Below are 22,232 nucleotides of genomic sequence, written 5' to 3'. Positions count from 1 at the left end.
TGGTGTACTTTTACAAGATGTGATACCCTTAGTTACTGCATTTTTCAAAGATGATACCCTGTAGAAAGTGTGTTTAATTTTTAAGTTTTTGTGTTTTTAGGTGTAAAATCAGAATTGAAAATTTGTATTTATATATTTATTCATAAATACGATACAAAAAGTAAAGTTACTTTATTACAGTACAGTTACTTTATTACAGTATCTCTCTCTCTCTCTCTCTCTCATTCTCTCTTCTCTAGTTAGCGCTCAAACATACTTTTAAAACTTATTATTTCTCTGTACGTCATTACCTGTACAGTATATAATTTTAAATTGATTGAATTTTACCTGTACTATACTACCTTCTACGAACATTATGTACATGTTTTCAATATTTTATGGAATTGTACTTTTGTTGACTGACACATGACGTTTTGCCTAGTGACGCAAAGAAAACAGCTTTTACTCTAAGTGACAAAGAAAATGGCATCCCATGAATTAAGGGTAACATTAGTATACGTACGCACCTACTGCAAATGTGCTATTATGAAACTGTGTAGTACTCAATTTTTATGTCAACCATTTACTGTATTCCTTTTTTAAGGGTAATAATCTAAATTTTAAATAAAATTATGCTAACTGTAGTTCATTTAAAAGTTAGCTTAATACTTTGGGAGCATGATTAGGGTCATATTTAGTACTTAAACTCTGGAAATAAACATTTATTAGCATTTTAAAGACCATGCCAAACTTACGAAAAATTCACCTTGCACGAGGGCTCATGAACCTAACCTCACGTAATTTCGAGGTATGACTGTGTATATATATATATATATATATATATATATATATATATATATATATATATATATATATATATATATATATATATATATATATATATATAATATATATATATATATATATATATATATAATATATATATATATATATATATATATATATATATATATATATATATATATATATATATATATATATATATATATATATATATATAAAAGTATAACAAAAGGCTGAACAAATAAATAATCACTGTCATTTGTTAGGTTAGATCCTTATGAAAACTTCTGGCCTTCTCCATGAGCATCTCCCCAGAAATGCTGACACCTTTGCTACGTCGGGCTGGAACCACTTTATAAGTGGACTGTCGAATTTTGATCTCCTGGCACCTTTCAATGTTTTCCTGCACTTCAAACTTTTCTGGCTTTTGTTTTCAGCAAAAACCCCAGAAATCTGCTATTTTTGTCTTGAAACCTCCACACCCATACATAGAGAGAGAGAGAGAGAGAGAGAGAGTACTGGCCTTGGTTAGGTTGTTACACCAACAGATATCCATATGCAAAAATTATTAATATGGTTGTATTAAGATAATGATAATTTTAATAAAACTTGTTTTTTATGTACTGTATGCATTTCTGGATCGGGGTCCCGTGTCACCCGTGAAATAGTCCATTCAGCACTTATTTCTAGGTAATTCCGTTGCTAGATACCAGAGAAAAAGCTAAATGAAATGCTGGAGTTACTACCCCAGAGCGAGCTCCACTAGATGGAGTCGTGTATGGAAAAGGGTGAACTGTCAAAAACACGGAACCTTATCCTATAGAGATTCCCAATGTCAAAAGTCCCAACGAGAGAGGTGCCGATACAAGCCCATGCACTACTCATGGACTGTATACAAGGCAACACTAGTCGCATTCCATTTTAGCACGTTTTTTCGTTCACACGTAATTTCGTTGTGATCCTTATTTTGTGCTCTATTTTGGATTTTTATGGCATCCTCAAAGGTTCTTCTTCAATTACTTGAGTACCAGTGTTTTATTGTTTTTTAGGCGATTGAGGCTCCTTATTTTCCTTTAGTTTAATAATTAAAGGGATTTATAACGCCCGTCTCGATCTCCTCTCACGTCGTCTCTTGACCTCTCTTGGTCTTGGGTCGGCATGTTTGTTTTGTGTTTTTTATTTGTATCCCTTTTTATTTGGGATATTTTACCATTAATGATCCCTAACTTTAGTGGGTTTGATTAATTTTATGTTTGTTCTGTACCCATTTACTACGAGAAGTGCTGTTTAGCGTTTTAGGCTCGAGCTACCCCCTCGGGCCCATTCGCTTTTATCATGGCTTCATTACGAGTGATTTTTTTATTACGGGAGTGCTGTTTAGCGTTTAGACTGATGTTTACGAGCTACCCCCTCGGGCCCATTTGCTTTTTATCGTGGCTTCATTACGAGAAGTGTTGTTGAGCGTTTAGGCTACGAGCTTCCCCCTCGAGCCCATTCGCTTATTATCATGGCCTCATTATGCTTTATTTTTGTCTCTCACTTCTCTTAGCCTTTGGGGATCTTATTTTCATTGGTACTGTTACGGTTTTTACTTTGTTTTTACTTTGTTTTTTTGTTTATTTTGTGAATTTTGTGTTCCCTTCCTGGTCAAGTGCTGTCTTGCTGTTTAGGCTACGTGGTTCCCCTCGGGCCTATTAAACTTCTTATTTTGGCTTTATTTTGCCTTGATTTAGACTCACTTCTCTAAGTGTATGGGAACATGATTTTCATTGGTACATTTAATTTTTGACCTTGTGCTTGGATGCTTTTGAATTTTGGGGTACTTTCATTTAACTGGAGGTCGGTCATGTCCCTTCACGTCCATGTTGTGTTGGGCCTGCCTATCCTCCTACATGTACCTTATAGACAATTTTTGTTTTATTATGAATTTTTTGAGTTATTGGTTAGCCTTTACCCCTCTCCTAGGCTTCCTTCCTTTACATCGCCTCAGTTAGGTTAGCCTAGGGGTTGGCTGTAACACTTTTTCCCTTCGGGGAAAAATCGTTAAGGGGGGGACGATCTCGATCTGTACGTATGAGTTTCATGTCGGTGATCTCGTTCTGTACATGTGTGTTTTATGTCTGGTGCTTCCCTTTGTTTGGTTTTGGCTTGGATATATTGCCTACGTCCACCCTCTCCCTGTTTCGGCTTTTCACTTAGGCTAATGTTCCTAATAAGTTAAGCTGGAATAGCGAGGGTTTACCTGCGTAGCCTGTCCTAGTTCAATCCTTCATTGGGTTGCTTACCAGTGGTGACCGGGAGTGCTCTCCCCACTCCTGTTCACACTTCTTTTACCGACTATATATATATTTTTTTTTGTGGTATCGAGAGTCCCCTTCTCTCCCTTTTATCCTTTGCTCTCTCTCTCCCCTTGGTTTGTTTTCAAGGTTTGTTAACTTTCCAAGGCTTGAGAGCAATTTATCCTTATTTTATGTTGTAACCTACATCCCCTCCCTCTGCATTGATTGATTGTCCCTCGGTGTGTCTGAGTTGGCACTCCACCTGGACCTGGAGGTGACCGGGAGTGCTCTCCCCACTCCTGTTCACAATCCTTTTATCTTTCATTGCTCCCCTGGCCGTAGAGGTTTTTGCCCTTCCTCTCCTTTTCTCTCGCTCTTGTCGTGCAACACAGCTTACATAGCAAGGGGATCTATGAGAATCTCTGGGCGCCCGGGGAGTGCTGTCCCACCCCTGGTCGCTGCTTTGGGTTATCAACCTCCTGGCCTATCCTTCCCCCTTCCTTTTACGTCGACTATTTCCCTTCGTGGTGCTTCCTACATGTTCGCACCTCACTGTTGGGATCTCATACGAGGCCAGTTAGCGTTTTCCACCTAACTGTCTTCTGCTTTATTTACTTTCGGCGTTCCCCCTCCTTTTTGCTACTACCTGTTCGGTGTTTCGTTATCTTGTTGGGCGCTCTCCTTGCTTACTGCTACGGCGGTTTTAGTGTTTAGCGGTCGGCGTTTATTCCCCCCCACCGCTATCACTTCGTTCAGGATATCCTCCTCCGGGGGTTTTCCTCTCTTGGCTCGGAGTGCGCCCACTTCCGAACAGTTCATAACCTTCCCACATTTTGTTCAAACATGATCGCTTCGGAATGTTCCGTTGACTCTGTTTTTATGTCTATGAGTTTTGTCCTGTTAGCCCCGTTTTCTCTCCGGTTTTCTCCGGGGGTTTTCCTGGTCTGACTAGGCTAGTGGCTGCTACGGTACTCTGCTCCGGCATCCGTTCCAGCATGCCCTTTTCTCATACGTTTTCGGCTGGTTTTGTCAAGTGCAGGAATGCTCCGCTATCCTGCAACAAACCAGCGATCACGGAGTCTATAGCTACCATTCCGGTCGCGCAGTCTGTTTTGGATTTATAGTTTGGCACGGAAGGTTATGAAGTGCGCTATGCTCTCCCCCGAGCAGACTTCTTGATGAACCCGTAGGTTTTTATATATACCTGTCGGTTTCGTCTCCGCCGAACTCCGCCTCATGTGACTTATTCTTGACTCGGAAGGTTGTAAAATGCGCTATGCTCTCTCGAGCAGGCTACTTGATGAATCCGTAGGTTTTATTTACACTAGTCGGTTTTATCTCCGCCAAACGCCGCCTCCTTTGGCTTATTATTAGTCGTTTGGCACCCGGCAGATTGCGTTGTGCGCTATGCTCTCCCGAGCAGGCTACCTGGTGAATCCGTAGGTTTCATATACACCTGTCGGTTTTGCCTCCGTCAAGCTCCGCCTCATGTGGCTTATTAATAGTCGCTCTTTCGGCGATAAATCGGTAGGTTTCACATATATGCCTATCGATTTCACTCCGCCAAACTCCGTCTCCGGGCGGGATTCTCGTTAATTCGGTAGGTTTCATATAAACCTATCGGTTCTCCGCCTCTTGTGGCTTATTAATAGTTAATCTTTCGGTGTGTGGGCTCTCTCCGGGCGAGATTCTCGGTGGATCGGTAGGTTTCATATACGCCTATCGATGTCCTCCGCCAAACTCCGTTTCCGGGCGAGATTCTCGGTAAATTGGTAGGTTTCATATACACCTATCGGTTTTTCCTTCGCCAAACTCCGTCTTATATAACTTATTAATAGTTGTTCCTCTGGTGTCTGGGGTCCTAATTTTTCCCCTCCTGGAGGCCGGCCGCAAGTCTCGTAACTCTTTCGCTTCAAGTTAATTGTTTACGGAGAGTTTTCTGAAGACGTTATGGCCTTCTGTCTCGTTCCGGACCTGTGAACATCGTCCCGGAGCGATAAGTAGGTGCGGGAATAATTGAGGCAAACCTTTTCCGCTTAGCTCGGAATTAGGTGAGGCAAACTTTTCCTTTAGGGGATTCGTTGGCTTCTCATCCCTTTTCGACGGTTCCTGGTCTACCGTCCCTAAGGTAAAGTCAGTAAAAAAAAAAAAAAAAAAAAAAAAAAAAAGACAAAGACAAAAAAGACCCTTTTTTTAAACCAAGAAGACCCGCTCCGGGGCCCCCTCGAGGACGTCTCGGATCTCTAATCCGGTGCCATCTACGAGTTTGGCCTCGTCTTCTGGAAAGGGACACGGCCCAAGCAAAGCAAGGCGGTTACCCCCTCCTTCCTTTGTTGAAAACTCTTTTACGGGTCTCCTTATAAGGAGCTCGATTTGAGGGACATTGTCAACCTCTTAAACTAACTATCTACCTCATGGTCCGTGCCTTCCCTTTCCCAGGAGCTTAAATCCCAAGAGATTAATCTCAAGACTCATTGTCAATGGATCACCTGTTAAGTCCTGCTCCGTTCCGAATTCTATCGTTCGGACACCTCCACCTCTTTTCCCCTCCAGTCTGGGGAATCTTGGCGCCTTCCTTCATGCTTCCCAGCATGAAGGCACCTTCCTGTCGGGGTGTGGGCACACAGAGGTTGGTGGAAGGGCATTTCTTCCCTTCCGGTCTGGTATCCTCTTATCCGGGTTTTACCAGGCTGCCAGAACGAGCATGGCATCTGTCTGGCAGGATTCATAAGTGAGCCCTCAGCTAGGGGCTGGACACATCGTCTCCCTGAGAACTCTAACGGAGTGGCAGGCGGAGAATTCCAAGTTCACGCCAGCTGTGGGGTCTTACCGTGCTCTCTTTGAGAGCCCTGTTTCTTACCCCTTGTGCTCCGAATGTAGCCCCTCTTTTCAACAGGCTTGTTTTGAAAATGTATCGCTGAGGCATTTCCGGGAGACAGATATCACAGATACATTCACAGTGAATCTTCTAACCCCGGACTACGCTTCTAATTTATTCAGCGTACAGCTCCCTAAGCTTCCGGAGTCAATTTTCGGAAGCTGAAACAGGGTGTAAGTCAGGCTTGCCCGTTCCGCCTTGAGCTGAAAAATCTTATGAACAGTTTCACCTGGAGAATTAATCTTTTCCCCAGGTGGGCGTTGTTACGGCCCGTCTGGGGCTACTAATGTTACCCAGAGCCTCCGTTCTCATGGGTGTCTACCCTACGAGCAGAAACGGTCTGATCTTGCCGGGACCTGTCCCAAGTCCGGCAAGAAGTTCATGTAGTTCAAGAGCCCCCCTGCTCAGGCGGTGGTGCAGGCTCTTCAGGTCTCTGCCCTAGACAGCCGTCAGCTCTCACTCCCAGCCTCCACCTCGATGTGTGCGGGTTCAGCCAACACGTCAGCCCCTTGTAACACCCCCGTGTGTCTCTGCCTCCCCCACGTGCCTCCGCCAGAGTTTTCTTTGCTTCATACGAAAACCTAAGGAAAGAATTTTCACTAGACATTTGGCCAGAGGCTCTGACCCTCGGGGTTATCATAGGAGCAGGGAGGCATCCTACTCCTCTCCGAGAAATTAGGAAGGCATTCGCTTCACGGGAGGCAATCAAGCCTCCTCCCTGTAGTATTTCTCATATGGGTGGGAGGCTGTACCATTTTCGGGGCTACTGGAACTTCAGTTCCTGGGCCCGGGGTGGAGCTGGACTGTTGTCCCCCCCCCCCCCAATCAGGTTCAATCAGCCTCCGGCCAGAGTTCTGGGGGTCTTTGTGAATGGCCTGTCAGGCTTTTTCAGTCTGCCAAGGAAGTTCCCTTCCACTGGAAAATTTTTCCGGGCGTGTCCCGTTTGTTTTCCTTATTCATGCGACAAGTCTCGGTTGCTTACAGTCTTGTGGGTTCGGATCCTACTGCGCCGTGGAGCCGTAACCACCTCTATAGACCTTTCGACGCTTCCTTTCACATCTTGGTTGCAGAAAGGTCCTATCCCTTCTTGGGATTCAGACTCGGGAGCAGGCGTGCCCCTTCAGGTTCATGCCCTCCTCAATGCGGCTCCAGAGTCTTTGCCAGTTTGAACAATACCGTAGTTCAACAGCTCCGGTGTTAGTAGGCTATGCTAACTGCATATCTAGTTGCCTGGCTCATTTGGGCACCCAGCGTCGGGAATTGCCTGAGGGCGCGGGTCATTATAATCGGTTTCTAGAGTCTTTGGGCTTCTAAGTAACACAGGAAGGAATCCCACCTGATTCAGGAGGGTAGCCTTCCGTAGTTCTGAATCCAGTGGAAGCGGAAAGAGATAGCAAGGAGGTCCTATCATTTCATCAACTCAAGCATACCTCTCCCGTGCCCAAGAAAAGGTCTTGGGTTTTCTCCAGTTTGCTTCAGTGACGGTTCTCCTTCTGAAGTCAAAGCTGGAGTTTATGACCGAGGTATGGCGGAGTCAGGGACGTGTCTCCCTGATTCCTCCTGCTTGAATAGTGGCCTCCGGCCTTGCACAACTATCAAGTGCTTACCGAAGTCAGTTCCTCTCCAGCTTTCCCCTCTGGCCTCAGTATTCCACACCGTCACCTCTCTGGGCGGGTGAGGTGGATATTTTTTGGCCCAATGAAGTACATGGTACTTAGTCGGTCACGTTCCGGCAGTTCCATATCAACGCTTTGGAGGGCGGTGACAGTCTTCCTGTCCTTGGGAAACTTCTTCCCCCCAAGAGGTTTCATTTTAGGCTGGTTCTGAACAAAACAGCAATAGTGCGCTGCGTAAACAAGTGGTTTTGGACTCGAATTGCTTCGTTCAGGTTATGGTTCATTCTTCTCCATAACCAACAGACGCAGGTGCCTCTGTCTACCACCCTTCTCGTAGGGGTCCAAAAGGTCACTGCTTTTTCCCTATCCAGGGCCTCCCCCCTGGTGTCGGAATAGTCCTTAGACGGAGCGTCATTCAGGTAGTCTTGTGACCTTTTCCTGGACCTGGAAGTAGGTCTGTTTGCAACCCAATTCAGCCACAAACTATCAAGCTGTCCCGTCTGGTATAAACTCAGCCTCGTCAGCCCCCCTCAAACTCTGATGTCCTGGCTTTGTGGTCTTTGTGAATCTTACAGTTTAGGAGGAAACTGATATTGGTCCTGTTATTACTGTTTTCCTGAAATCAGTTAAGGGATCCTACTCTACTGCAGTATGGTTCTGCAGTTAAGTAACTAGCACTCTTCACATAGTTTTCGAAGCTACAGTACTGATGCGGCCGCATTGGCCTCGAGGAAAGTGTTTTGTTGGAATCAGACTCACAGGCTCTTAACTTTCATCCCTAAGGTCTGTGTTCGTCTAAGAACAGTACAGTACTCCGTCCACATTCGGTTTCCTGGTCTTTGAGTAATGTATCGGAGTTAGCTTCGGTAACCAACAATCATCTTGTTCTTACCTTTCCTTGTTAAGGAAGTCCCAAAAATTTTTAATCAGCTTAGCTTCTAGTGTTAGTTTTCCTGTACTGTCTGCCCTGTCTGGCGGAACCAATCATTTTGGTTTCCCCTCATCAGGGGTAGTGTTGTGAATTCCTCACCCTAACTTTATATCTACAATTGAAGGTCCTCATTTTCGGTGGTCACCTTGGAAAGTACTCCCCTTTTAAAAGGTCTGTTTCTGTGTCCAGTTTTCTCCTTGCAGGCTTTTTTTAGACAGGACCTCTCAATTTTGTCAGGTCCTCTCCTTTAAAAAAAGGGGGCCACTGTCATTGGGTCTGCTATTAGGCAGGAAGTATTTTCTTAATACAAGCCTATTCAGGTGCTATTCTAAGCTCATGATCTTAGACGGTGACCACTTACATTATTTTCATTACATGAACTTAGAGGACCTTACTAATGTTCAGGATGGAATTCTCCTAGTTTTCAACGTTTCTATTTAAGTCTTTAATAGCATAAGAATGATGTTTATTTCTCTGTTATTATTTCACCGGGTGACACGGGACCCCGATCCAGAAAAAGGATTTTGACAAAGGAAAAATCTATTTCTGGAGAGGGGCCCGTGTAGGAAAAATCTATTTCTGGAGAGGGGCCCGTGTCACCCGGTGACCCACCCCTGTTTTTCATTCTCTCCCTCCCTTGATAAACTTCATTCTAGTGAGGTGGGTGCTAACATGGAATGCGGCTAGTGTTGCCTTGTATACAGTCCGCGAGTAGTGCATGGGCTTGTATCGGCACCTCTCGTTGGGACTTTTGACATTGGGAATCTCTATAGGATAAGGTTCCATGTTTTTGTAGTTCACCCTTTTCCATACACGACTCCATCTAGTGGAGCTCGCTCTGGGGTAGTAACTCCAGCATTTCATTTAGCTTTCTCTGGTATCTAGCAACGGAATTACCTAGAAATAAGTGCTGAATGGACTATTTCACCGGGTGACACGGGCCCCTCTCCAGAAATAGATTTTTCCTTTGTCAAAATCCTTTTTATATTTCATGTCATAATATCGTATTATAATATACTGTATGAGCATAGCAATCGTGCCCTTTGCATTTTGGTAATGTTTAGATTCTTAAAATCATCATCTGACTGCATTTTACCAACATCATCACATTCATCAGTTGCTAAATGAAACACGTTTCGAAAATTCGTTTTTGTCATAAATTATCAAAGCTGGTTTTAAAAATGCAACTTAGTTTATTCATAAATGCAGTAAATTAAATGAAGTAAAGGTGTGATTTTTCCAGTATCAGGTGTTGCTTTTGCCTCTTCCAAAATGTTTTGTGGTCTTCACATTGTTTGTTTCGTCAGCCATAGCTACAACCTTAAATTTAGTGGCATACTTTCAAAACACATTCCTTTCCATTGCATGAAGGATGAATAAAGATTTACTTTATTTTTTTTATGAAAGTCACCATTGAAATTTAGCAAATTGTTAACGAGTCAACAACTGTAACGCGACTCTTAATAAACGTGTGGTAGTTATGGTAACCGTCGGCAAACAGCTGTTTCTCAATTCAGTTGTTTATATCAGTACTTGCTATTGTTTATGCCAGTGTCATGCATGCAGTAGTAAATAGTTGTTAACTATAAGAAATAGTAATGAATTCTTAGACAAGCCATAAAGTTGGTAAGCCTGGTTTAATGTATGAAGATTCACATTTAACCTAATGAACTTTTTCTTCTAGGCCTATTTATTAGTTAAAAACTGACTTATATGATAGTATCCACCAAAGCTGAAACAGGCATAGTGTAGTCTACCAAAAATACATCTCACACTGTACATGATATATATGGTGAAATCATGTAATGGGACAAAAATTTAATGACCATTTGATATACGAGATCGGATGATACATGAGTATATACGCAAATTATGGTTCTTTTTTTATGCTGTATATGTTTGAGTTTCACATAATGTTTCCATTGGAAATAAATTGTGCTTGTGTATTTACGGAGTAAGCTTCAGTTCTGAAATCCAAATAAATCCTAAAACTGAAACGACATGTGGCGCCGCCTTTGTAGCCACTCAAGAACTAATGGCAGCAGATTCAAATAAGTGCCGGATCATGGGAGTTGCCATACCACAGAGTGCCAGATGAAGGAGATTAGACTGTATATTTATTCATCAGACATATACCACTGACGGCATTTTTTCTCTGAATTCACTGCTATATGCCCCATTGAGCTTTCTTCCACTGCAGACCTACTGTCTGTGGGAGTGCCTAAAGTCTGGAGGTCCTTGTACTGTAACTTTGGGCACTTAAGTACTTGCTTTGGACATGCCCTTGCCAAATCCCCTTATTCTCTCCTCCTACTGAGTGATTCAGGCTGTATTATGATGAATGGGTTTGTGATAACGAACTTTTTTATAATAAAATCAGTTTTTATATAAAGTGTTTATATAGGGCCCTCCTCCATTTCCCACTCTCAGAAAGAGATAGCCATAGTAGTATGAGGAGCATCAATATGTAACTCAAGTAATAGGAAATTGGCAGAGCATGTGCAGTGGAGCTGTTTTGTTTAGAACTTTATGCTTTGTACACCTGGATGCATCCCACATGGTTAAAGGATTTTTGCTTTGTGCACCTGGATGCATCCCACACAGTTCAAGGCTTTTACTAATACCATACAGTACCATTCCTATGGCTGTAACTGAACTAAAATTGTTGTCCATTCCCAACTACTTCAGGAAAGCAGATAAAATTATGGTTTGTACATCATGATATACAAATATTCTTATAATTTAACATTTCCATAGTATTGCATTTATATCTACTGTTCTTTGGCAGGTAACAACAAGGTTGTTATGCTCGAGTTGTCCAGTTATTTATTGGTTTGCAGCCCACTTACTTACTGACCAGACTAAAAAAGAAGGGAAGGATGAGAGGCAGTGTGTTGAAATCCGGGCTGAAGCAGTAGAAAACATGAACAGTTTTTACAAGGTTGCCCTTTTATCAGAGTTTCCCAAGTCATTTTGGGGTCAGGTAATTTTATCATATTTTCTATTGTATTGTTTTGTTGGGGTCATATTGTATTCTAACTTCTTACCTTGGACTTAAGGCCAAGTTGTATTACAGTTTGTCACATGTTTTATGTACATTTTAAAAAATTAAATACAGTTTACCATTGCCACAGGAAATTTCCGTACTAAACATTTTAATTTGGACTATGTATAAAAACTAGTTTTTATTATAAATTGCTGAAGAATAATGAAAATTTATTTCATATGAAATGCAATTACCCCATTTGATAATGAAACTAATGGTAACAGTGCTTGGAGAATATTCATTATTGATCAGGCCTACAAGATGATATTCAGTCGAAGACTTTGTTTATAATGCAAAACTTGTTTCTCCAAAGTTGTAGTTGGTAAGTTATAATTAAAGTGTATGAAGAATATATCACGATTCAGAGTCCTCAATATTTGAGCATGATAGCAAAATCTTGGTATAACTGTATCTTGCAGTGCAAGAATTTTCTGTTGGTTTCAGGTTAAACTCTTCAGCTTAACACCTTAAGAATATGAGACTCAGTTTTAAAAGACTTGATCTAAGGTTTAGTCCACTGAACTGCCCTGCAAAGATGGCATAATCAAGGGCTTTGGTAGTGTATTAGACCTGCCGAGTAGTTTTCAAATTTGGCAACCTGCATATAAGTCTTCATGGAGATTGTAGTTGGTTTGGTTAAAATTATTTTTCTCTCTTCATAAAGCATAAAATATTGTACCAACATGGAAGTGTAAATTGCTGATATTCATGAGAACATTTTGAATGTATACAAAACCTCTCAGAACTTAAATAGAATGAAATTATTTAAAATTCATTATTCATATAATCGAAACATTCTTATGAGAATTATCTCAATGAGATATGAATTGTCCATGGTAGCACAGAATTCTTCTACTTGTCCTGATTAACACTACTAATGCAGTGTTTTATATGTGAAGTAATTGTAAAGTGAATCATGAGAATTTACATATTCTTAACCTGTGCTGACTTACATTACTAATGTAATGCTTTATTACTGTAATAGCAAAGTAACTTACAAGAATAGTGTAGATTTTATACTTAAATTAACCTAAAAGTTCCAGTTTAATAAGTTACAAAAATTACTAGAGAAGATTTTTTCTTTGTTGTGATGTGGAATATGAGTGACCTAATGAGGAATAAGTATGTCTTTAGTCTTAAACTCTTCCTTTTTGATCCAGGAAATAGTTTTACTATGAAGGGGAGTGGTTTCATCACAACCAAATTAATTGTATATTGCCTTATTTCTTTCAACATGGAAATCTCAGTCGCACTGCACTCAACTTAATCAAGATTGAAGAGCCTCTACAGGGCATGCTTAGTTCAACAAAGGTACAGCATACGCATCTCTCTCACTGTCTGTGGAATACTGTTTCCCAGTTGTTTGTAGTACCTTCATTATTTTCATTCATCTGATAATTTTTGTGCCTTTAGTGTTTTTTTGTACTATTGAGTTTACCAGTAACTTAATATTAATTTATGTAATTGTTTAAGTGCTGGGAGCTGGCATATGATACATTCCCCCTTGGGGTACTGTATTTCTTATTTCATCTTTATCTTTGTTTCCTTGATAATTTTGTGAATTTCATATTTTGTCTGTCGTTGTTAGTTCATTTAGTCTTTCAATAACTTTTTGGGGTTGGGGTTTTGCTTATTTTTACCTTTTCAGTCATAAGTTTCTTTTATTCTAATTATGTATACTCCGGTGAGTGTTAGCCGGTTAGCATTCTTCTGTGAGTCTGACCCCCAGTGTTGGTTACATTTTATGTGACATGATGTACTTGCTTATCTGCCTGAGTGATCTTGTAGGTAATTAATATCATCACTGAACATGGGTGTATATCTCTTGTGTTATGGTGTCAGGGACACAAGTGTTCTCCTCAAGTTCCACAAGACATGCCATGATTGGTTGCATAAGCAGTGGAAAATTTACCCTGAAGAAATCTTACAATTGTCATGCATCCAAGACTTCTGCTGCCTCTTCGGATGTTTCTGTTTGTGGCCATGTATCTGGATTCCCTTCACTGATGCCCTTATAAGGAATGAACTTCATCAGATGATGCTTCCTCCTGAGCTGAGCTGTCACCTCCCTTAACCAGATCACAGAGAGCCATTGCCCAGCTGAGAAAAAGATGGCTCAGAAGTCTGCTACCTAGGCTTCTGACTCAAATATTCTGATGTATTGTCTGCTGGCTAGTGTTGAGCTTGCTCCTCCAGGATATGCAGGATATGCAGTGATTGCTACATGCTCTCTCTGACACATGGGCAAAATATTTGACCCATGCCTTCATTCTGGATTCCTCCGAGCCTTAGACACTGAAGTCTCCAATTATGCCTCCCTCTGATGCCACTCATCCACTTACCACTCATCCACTTACTGATAAGGTTGAGGCGTTCACTCCCGAGAATTTTGTCACCTTTGATTGCCTACATCATAAGGTATTTTCTGTTTGCAGATGGCTATGTTACTCAAGCAGATGCATTCATTGAAAGATTCTTTTTCCCTTTCCTCGACCTCTGGAATGTTGCTTTTGGCTGAAATCTTAGTCACTGACTATTGTTGCCACCTGCACCCTCAACCTTCTTGGGTTCATATATTGCACTCATTCACAAGGCCACTCATCTTGTCTTTATTGTGATGACATGAATGGTGTAATTTGAGGTAAAGTCAACATCAAGAGGATTCTTCTCTATTTGGTAATCTTTTGGTGGAGTATTGCTCACTTGGTAAAATAGCAAGTTATCTGACTGTGGACTGAGTCTGTGAATTGTTAATCATGGCTAGTGATCATATCCATCAGCTCAATGAAGTCTCACCTGTTACTTTACGTTTCTCTGCGTTTTGGTTTAATTTGTTGGTTAGGTACTGGACGTCTGTGCAGTTTGACGTGCTTATTCATTTTGATCTTTTATCATTTTTCTTCATGCCTCAACGCACTTGTCAGAGGTACCAGGAAGAGTTTTACTAACCCATTTCTTAAAATGCTCCCCACACTTTGGTTAGCATAATTTTCTATCAAGTAAGTTAGGGGGAAGTATATATGCTATGCCTGATACAGGACTGAGCATGCACAGCAGAGGCTTTTTAATCCTGCCATGAATGAGTATGATTTGACTGGAATTTCTATATCCTAGGAAATATGGCAATACATGATTCATGGGTTTGTAAGAAAAATCTTTTGTTTAATAAAAACAAATGCTACAACTTAAAATATAACTTAAAATATAAATTACTATGATGGTAAAAATATAGATTACTCTGATGGTAGTCTACTGTGAATACATGAAACTTAGATCACAAAATAATGAACAGTTTTGCAGTCCATCTTTTATTGTTTAATTGAATTCTATTCTCTTGTTTCTGGCCAGTTTGTCTTATGGACTTCATTAAGACTTCACCAATTGATTTTTCCTTCCTGAAAATGGTGACTAGTATATCTTTCTATTCATTTTGTACATTCAAGTTATTCATTCGTTATGTATTGCTTGATGTCAGAGATAACCACAAGGATTATGTTTCAGGATATAATCAGAGCTGTCCACTTGTATTACGTTAATGAATGAAACTACATTTTACTGGTTTGATGTTTTTGGGGCTATATATTTTTATGTATAGGTAAATTATGAGCTTTAATTAGTACATTTGTTAACCAATCTTGAAGGAATTGTGTGATATCTTATTTTATCAACTCTAGGTTTTTAAAGCTGTTATTGCAAATAATTTCAATTTATTTTTAGTTAAAAGAACTTATAGTTTGGAGTTCCTGTCAGCATTGTATAATTTTAACTTCAATAGTTTGGAGTTCCTGTCAGCATTGTATAATTTTAACTTCAAATTCAGTTAGCTTCGTTATTAAGTTGTGTGAAAGGAACTCTAAAAATATCGTAATAAATAATGTAATTTTGGATAATCTAGTCATGTATTTCTAGAACAGTAGTTAAAGTAGGATATTTTCGTTGTACCATTAATATGCATTCCCTTGTAATACAACCTTTTGAATAACAGTTTTACATAGGTATTAAAGATTTTTTATGACATGGATTAAAACCCATTTTACAGATGCCTTTATCTACTGGCTATTAGCTTGGATGAGTCCTTTACAGCAGTGAACAACTCATTTTGAGAGATGTTCAGTTCTGAACACTAGTTAACTTTGGACATGTTATTGCAGTCTTCCAATTCACATGAAAATAACCTCCATGACCCCTTTTCACATTGGATGGATCACTTTGCCCTTCAGACTTTCATTCCTTATTCTGTGTATTAGTGTATTTTTATTTTGTAATTTCTCATTTTGTGTGTGCTCTAGTAATCACATACAGTTGGCACTGTTATTGGTGTTTTCTCATAATGATTTTTCATTTTTTCAGCAATGCTGCTCATATCCTTGTTTTATCACTGTTAATGAGTACATATTTATTCTCATACATGTAGGGAAATGGGTCTGGCCAGGATTTTTCTCAGTTTGCCCTCTTTCCACAAGGTTGTGTCAATCCTGTTCACATGATAAACTTAGGGAGTAATTAGATTAATTTTTCAGGGATGTGCATGTGTTCTTTCAAATGCTGATTTTCCTTTCTCCATAAATTTGGGTAATTTATGAGATTTTAGTTTCCCCTTAGTTTAAAAAAACAAAGCTTATAGCTTCAGGTACAAGGAAAGGTTTTCTCAGACAGTTTTCTTAGTAGTTGTTGCTTTGGTGAGGCAAGGTTGACAAAACATATGAAAGTTCTTTTCAGAGAAGTCAAGTCAGGTTGCAGGGAAATTGGACAAACAACACTCTACACCATTCATGTGTTCATTCACTGATTTTGGGAATAATCTTTGTCACATCCATGGCATTTCCATTGTTCTGGAAATAGCAGAATAAAAGGAATTCTTAACCTATTTGGTTGAGAGTAGTCAGAAATGCTATTTTCTGGATGAGAGATAATGAGGAAGGTTATTTGTTAATACCAGAACACTATTATTTCATCACCAATGAGTTCGTTAAGTATATCCCATAGGGTGCAAGTACCTAAGGTTCCTGCTTTCTTCCTTTGACTTTCCATGCATTCTCTTTAGTCTCTAATCACTTAGATGTCCAGTTTTTTCAGTTTTGTTAAAAATTAATTTATGCAAACCCTGAAAGTCTCAAGGTGTAACATTCTTTTAATCTGTGGAATGTGCAGATAATAAAAACAGAAAAACTATTCCTCCTAAACTCTGCTCTATAGAAATTACCAGTTCCTCCATGCTAGCCAGTTTTCATTGAAGCAAACATAATTTCCTTTCATAGAAGACAGTAGAAACTCAGATTTAGTGAGCAACACCAATATTTTGTGCTGGAAAAAAATCTGTGCATTTCAGTTCAAATGTCTGAGCTGTTGTTTCCAATCATGAGTTAAACTCCTTTAATAATATAAAAAAATAATATCCTTCTGTTGCCTCACATAGGACTATGACCTGGTGGGATTTTTTTTTTCAACTTCAGGTTGGTGTGGCTGGGTATGTGTCACACAGAATGAGGCTAATTGTGACTAAAGGGTTTGTATAAAAATCTGTTTATTGTGAAAACATTTTGTTTATGATTAATGGGTTATTAAAAAAAAATTCAGTTTCATATGGTTGTGTTGTACATAGTACTGTGTTTATCTTTATTTCTTCAATAGCATTGTTGATAAATGTAAAGAAGGGGGTATGCACTTTATTTATTTTTAGGCATTTCTACAATTTTGAAATCATCATTATTCCATAGCATACACTCTCACAGTTTGGTATATCTAGGAAAAAATTTTTTGTTTGACATGCTCACCTCTGCTTACAAGGGAAATGCCAACCCCAGTTATGAAGATTGTCAGATACAAAAACTGCCATCTGCTTTCTTGGTAGAAAGACCCAGATCTAACTAGTGTTAGTTGCACTGCTTTGTTCAAGTTTGAAGGTGTACTTGTTTAACCTAATGGCTTGTAGATATTGACATTATTTAAACAGTGGTTTACGTGTTTTTAACATGGAGTTTAATAAAATTTCATGTTTCAGATGTCTTGACTTTGACAAAAAACTTCTTGGTCTCATCCACTTGTTGCTTGTGCAAAGAGCTTTTTATCTTATAACTAGATGTAGTTTAAAAACTTAATCATATTTTTTGAATTGTACACACAGTTGTGACATTCAAGGTAGATTTGAGTCTCAGTTCCTTATAATGATTTTTATCCTATGCCACTCTTTACCTTTTGAATAACTTGACCCCAGTATATTTATCAACATTCACTAAAGTTTTCACATCAGCTTTCCCCTTTCTCCATTATGAGTGCCATCCCCTCCCCTGTCATGTGCAATTTCAGCCTGAATTCCCATGTGGTTTGCCATTTTTCCATTACAGGTATTGGACTACAATGGGAAGGGACTAAATTTGAACTTTTACTCACTTAAAATTTACTTCTTTGCTCTAGTTAAGTGTGTTGAGTATTCACAGTTTTCATTGTTAAATTTTGACTGTACAATACTTAATAGAATTAAATCTGTCTGAATGTTGCAACCTTTCAGAATATAAATATGGTGTGCAAGTTACTGTACTAAGTATTTGTAGATTTTCAATTTTAGTACATGTAAACAGTTTTGTCATAAATCTTTTTATACTATAGAAGGGCATTAAACACATTTTTGTCCTTGGACCAAAAAATGTGCACCACAGTATTATGTGAATTTATAGTCAACATGACAAATTTTCATGTCAGAAATTACTATTCATTTTACAGAATTTTATATTAAATCTTTAAATAATGCTTTTTCTATTGTTCATTGTACATTTGTTAACTGAAGGTTGAGTGCCATGCCCACCTTACAGGTTTTACAGATTTATGAATAACACATTTCTAGTCACAAACTTTGTAGTATTAAGTAATAATAGAGAAAAGGTTTTATGTAAATTTTTTTGTACTTACTTTTACATTTCAATGAAGTCATTTTGTCCTTTTGAGATTTTAGTACAGTACATATACTTAACTTCAAAAGTATCCCCCTTGGTGTGTATGTATGAAAAGTAAGTTCAAAGGAATAAAAAAAACAGTTTCTAAATCCAGTCTTAATTATAAGATTGCACAAAATAATGTAAATGATTTTCTAATTTTTCCGTGCCTTAAGGAAAAATTATATTTATTAGGATAACTCATCCATCATAAATTCCAATAACTAGTCAAATGGATTTTCCTTCGTCATGCTTTCAATACTGAAGCCTTTGCACCTAAACACTTCTGCATTTCTAGCAGTACTTTATATAAAACACAACAAAGAAAACTGATCTTAAACTTTTGAAAATACAGATTCTGCACAATTTCAAGAACATTCCACTCTCTTTTGAGAACATCCTTCTTTTTGGACTTTTATTGAAATAATATATGATTCAAAGGCAGTAGATGAAAGTTTCACTGTCCTTCCTGAAATCACAAATAATTGTTTTTTTCCAGAGAACTGTACAGTATAATTTTCAGTTACTCTAGAAATGCTTTATAAACCCTTGAAAATCATTGTTGTAAAAATCCCTTTATTCAGCATATAAGTCTTCATTCCATAAATTATAGGAAATGTTGGATCCCTGCACATGTAAGCCTTAAGGGAAATGAAGTGCTAATAAAGCATCCAAAGCTGTGGTTATTATAATTGGGGTAAATAACTTGTTCCTGTCAAAGAAATACAGTATCCCCTGAGTTATCACCTGTAATAAATGCCAAGCTTTGTGGGATGATGAACTTGGTAATAAGAAAATAAGAGAAATCAGACTAAGGTGTTCCTCATTCCAACCTTTGATTTTGTCTATATTCAACATTTTCTATCAGATCACTAAATTTTTAAGTTGAAATCCAATATATTTAAAAGAAAAAATCCTTTAAGCCACCCTTATGAGAGTTGAAACAGTGGTCCGGTTAATCTACATATTAATACTGTAATGCTAAGTTACTTGACCACACCACTCTCATAGGGTTAGAATAAATGTCAATAAAAATGATTTGTATGAAAATAAATAAGTTTTCATTGTATTAGTACTTTCCAATGTGAGATAATGCCTTAGAGAATTTTTACTACAGTAGATATTCTGCAAAAAATTTTGTTGTACTCCATTTTTATTCTCAACATTCCTTTATAATGCAATGCATACTCTTAGATATTTGGCCATTGAATACCCTTTTATATAAATTTTGTTTTAGGTTATGGTATTCCAGACTAGATGTTCATTGTATTTTTTTCATTAATTCTCATATGATTCTGGAATCCAACATAAGAAGTAAATTCTATGCAGAGCAAGAGACTTCTGGGTTGTGTTTCTAGAGGCATATAGTGTTGCATATCCCTTTCCTAAGAAGAAAATTGTGATACAAGATGTGAGTAATTTATTGTCACAAAGTTCTCTGATATTTTTTATCTTTTTTTACTTTTCATGTTTATATACCATACTGAGTAACTATATGTGATAAATATTTGTTTGAAATGCTTGTTATAATGTGACTGATGAAAATATTTCAGTTTTTGAAAACACAATCTGATGCATTTAAATTTTCTTATGCATGTTACAATGATGCTTAATACATTTGTTAATTTTATTGGTTTTTTGATAATGTTGTGAACCAAACCAGCATTAAATTTTGTTTTCAGTATAAATTTATTAATGTGGACAGTACTCTAGTCCAGACAACTGTTTTTCAAAGATTCCTTTTCATAGAGGAGTTGTATTTTCACTAAACAGCCACCAGTGTGTGTATGTGGAGCTTTGAAATTCTTAGTTCTGTCAGACTGCCTAGCTCAGACAAAATAACATTTTTGAAATTCTTAGACAATTTTTTGTTTTGTTTACAAATGTGATTTTTTTCCTTATGATAAAAATGTACAAATGTATATTTTTCTCCATGGAGAAGGATGTTGAGTAATATAGTGAATTATCAAGCTGATGTTTGTGGTATCTTTGAAATAACTTGTCCTTATTGTATTATCCCATTTTCTTGCTTCTTTGGTATAAGTGGGAATCATGAGTGAGAATTTAAATGTACTTATTCTCCATATTTTTCATTATCATAGTTATCATTAAATTAAAAACTGACCTCCAATTTTTATGACTTTGATTAATCTTGGAACTTGAACAGGCAGACTTATATGCTAGGATTTTTAGGAAAGTTTCAAGGCACACCCAGACACTTCAACAGTTCAAACTTATCAGACCCAGCCCAGGGGGCGAGAGTCCTTGCAAACATTTTTTTAAGACTCATTTTCAGTTTAACATTTCTCGTACTCTTCTATCTTCCAGATGAAATTTAGCATCCTAGCCTAGTTAAATACAAATATACCTGTCATGACAAATCAGTTACTTTAAAATAGCCTACTTCATGCATCAGTCAAAATCCCAGACACCTGACTCCACTGTAATCAGCTGTTCTAGGTTGGTGCATACACACAAATTACCTAGGTTCCAGTGTTTTAGCTGTTTAACTCTTTGTGTGTTTGCCATCTAGCCAACATCTGCCAGAATTTAGACCTGTTCAAAATTATTGTATCTCACTTCCTTTATTAATATTTTCAAGGTGCTTTGTGATAATAATGTAAAGTAATTCAGAGCAACCTCAATCTGTGAATAGCTCCAACAGTTTCAGAAAGTTTTGGCAGGCGGAGGTTTGACCTGAAACAGCCTCTTTGCCTAAACACAAACTTAACCGTCACGTCGGCAAAAAGACCTTCTAATGAGTCCCGCTTGTGCACTTACATTACTGTCAGCATCACTATATTCTTCCTGATATAATGAATCAGTATTATCATCATCATCCAGACCTGTTGCTCTGAAGCGGGCCAGAATTATTGGCAGTTTGTGCTTGGTACAGGAATCTTGAAGTTGATTTGATTTCCGGCTGGTTCTTTGAAACACCTAATATCTGCTATTATGAGAGATTGTGCTGATTTAGAAGGACCCTTTAGTTTTGCTTCAAGGATATTTTTTCTCATCTTATTTGTCATAAGTGGCTTCCTGCTAGGCATGAGGGTTCTAAGGTCTCTTACTATTATGTCACCTGATGGAAAGTTAACATGTGTGCTGTTTTGTCACTGACAATTATACATAAGGTCTCAGTCCAACTCTTGATCTACTTTTCCTTTAGCAGCTCTGTGTTCCTTACTCATTTTCTTGCCCAAGAGCTCCCAAGGTCTCGTCAGGTCCTTTACTCCTTGTTGGGATGGCAGCGACTTAACCCTTTCCACCTAAGTTGCTACTTCATAATCCCAAAGCACTTTGACAGCTTAGTCTGAGTACACAAAGGGATTCACTAACCATCCTGGACCTCAGAATAGTGTAGTCGCTTGTTTCATCCTCAAGAAGTTACCCCCATGGTGTGCCGGCGCTCCATGGTGACTAGATTAGTATCAAAGAAACATCTTTTAGCCTGGTCTCATAGCTGGGTATTGTGTCATAATAAAAACACTATGACGCATAATAGAGTATAATGGACTCAAAGATAAGAGGGCATTTTCCCTTATCTTCAGTGAAGCTGAACCCAGTTTTCCCTATGCCAAAAACTGTATGAAGTGAGTATTGCGCATGCGCGTCTACCACCTTGTTTACAACCGAGGCAGGCAAAAGACCAGCCTCTATTACCCTCTTCTAGACAAAGTAGTGCACACGACAATTCAGTGCTCCTCACAAAATCGCTTCGATTCCAAATTTTTGCATCAGCGAGAATCATGGAAACATCTAAACTTGCA

General features: G+C 38.6%; 1 protein-coding gene across 3 annotated transcripts in view; it reads left to right on the top strand.

The window, feature by feature from the left end:
* The window catches only part of PIG-V (phosphatidylinositol glycan anchor biosynthesis class V), an 82,113-nt gene extending 61,676 nt beyond the window's left edge, over nt 1–20,437 (top strand). Inside the window, exons 7-8 of one of the 3 annotated variants that reach the window (XM_067104354.1) lie at nt 11,276–11,470; nt 17,535–20,437. In XM_067104354.1, the coding sequence (XP_066960455.1) occupies nt 11,276–11,470; nt 17,535–17,543 (204 nt within the window). In that variant the 3' untranslated portion in view covers nt 17,544–20,437. Of the gene's footprint in view, nt 1–11,275; nt 12,079–12,780; nt 12,948–17,534 lie in introns of those variants that run through there. The other 2 variants (XM_067104353.1, XM_067104352.1) reach the window with 2 other exon arrangements.
* Nucleotides 20,438–22,232: the final 1,795 nt, after the last annotated feature.

This window comes from Macrobrachium rosenbergii, chromosome 5 (genome assembly GCF_040412425.1).
Source record: "Macrobrachium rosenbergii isolate ZJJX-2024 chromosome 5, ASM4041242v1, whole genome shotgun sequence".
Taxonomy (NCBI): Eukaryota; Metazoa; Arthropoda; class Malacostraca; order Decapoda; family Palaemonidae; genus Macrobrachium; species Macrobrachium rosenbergii.
This window is presented reverse-complemented; position numbering and strand designations above follow the sequence as displayed.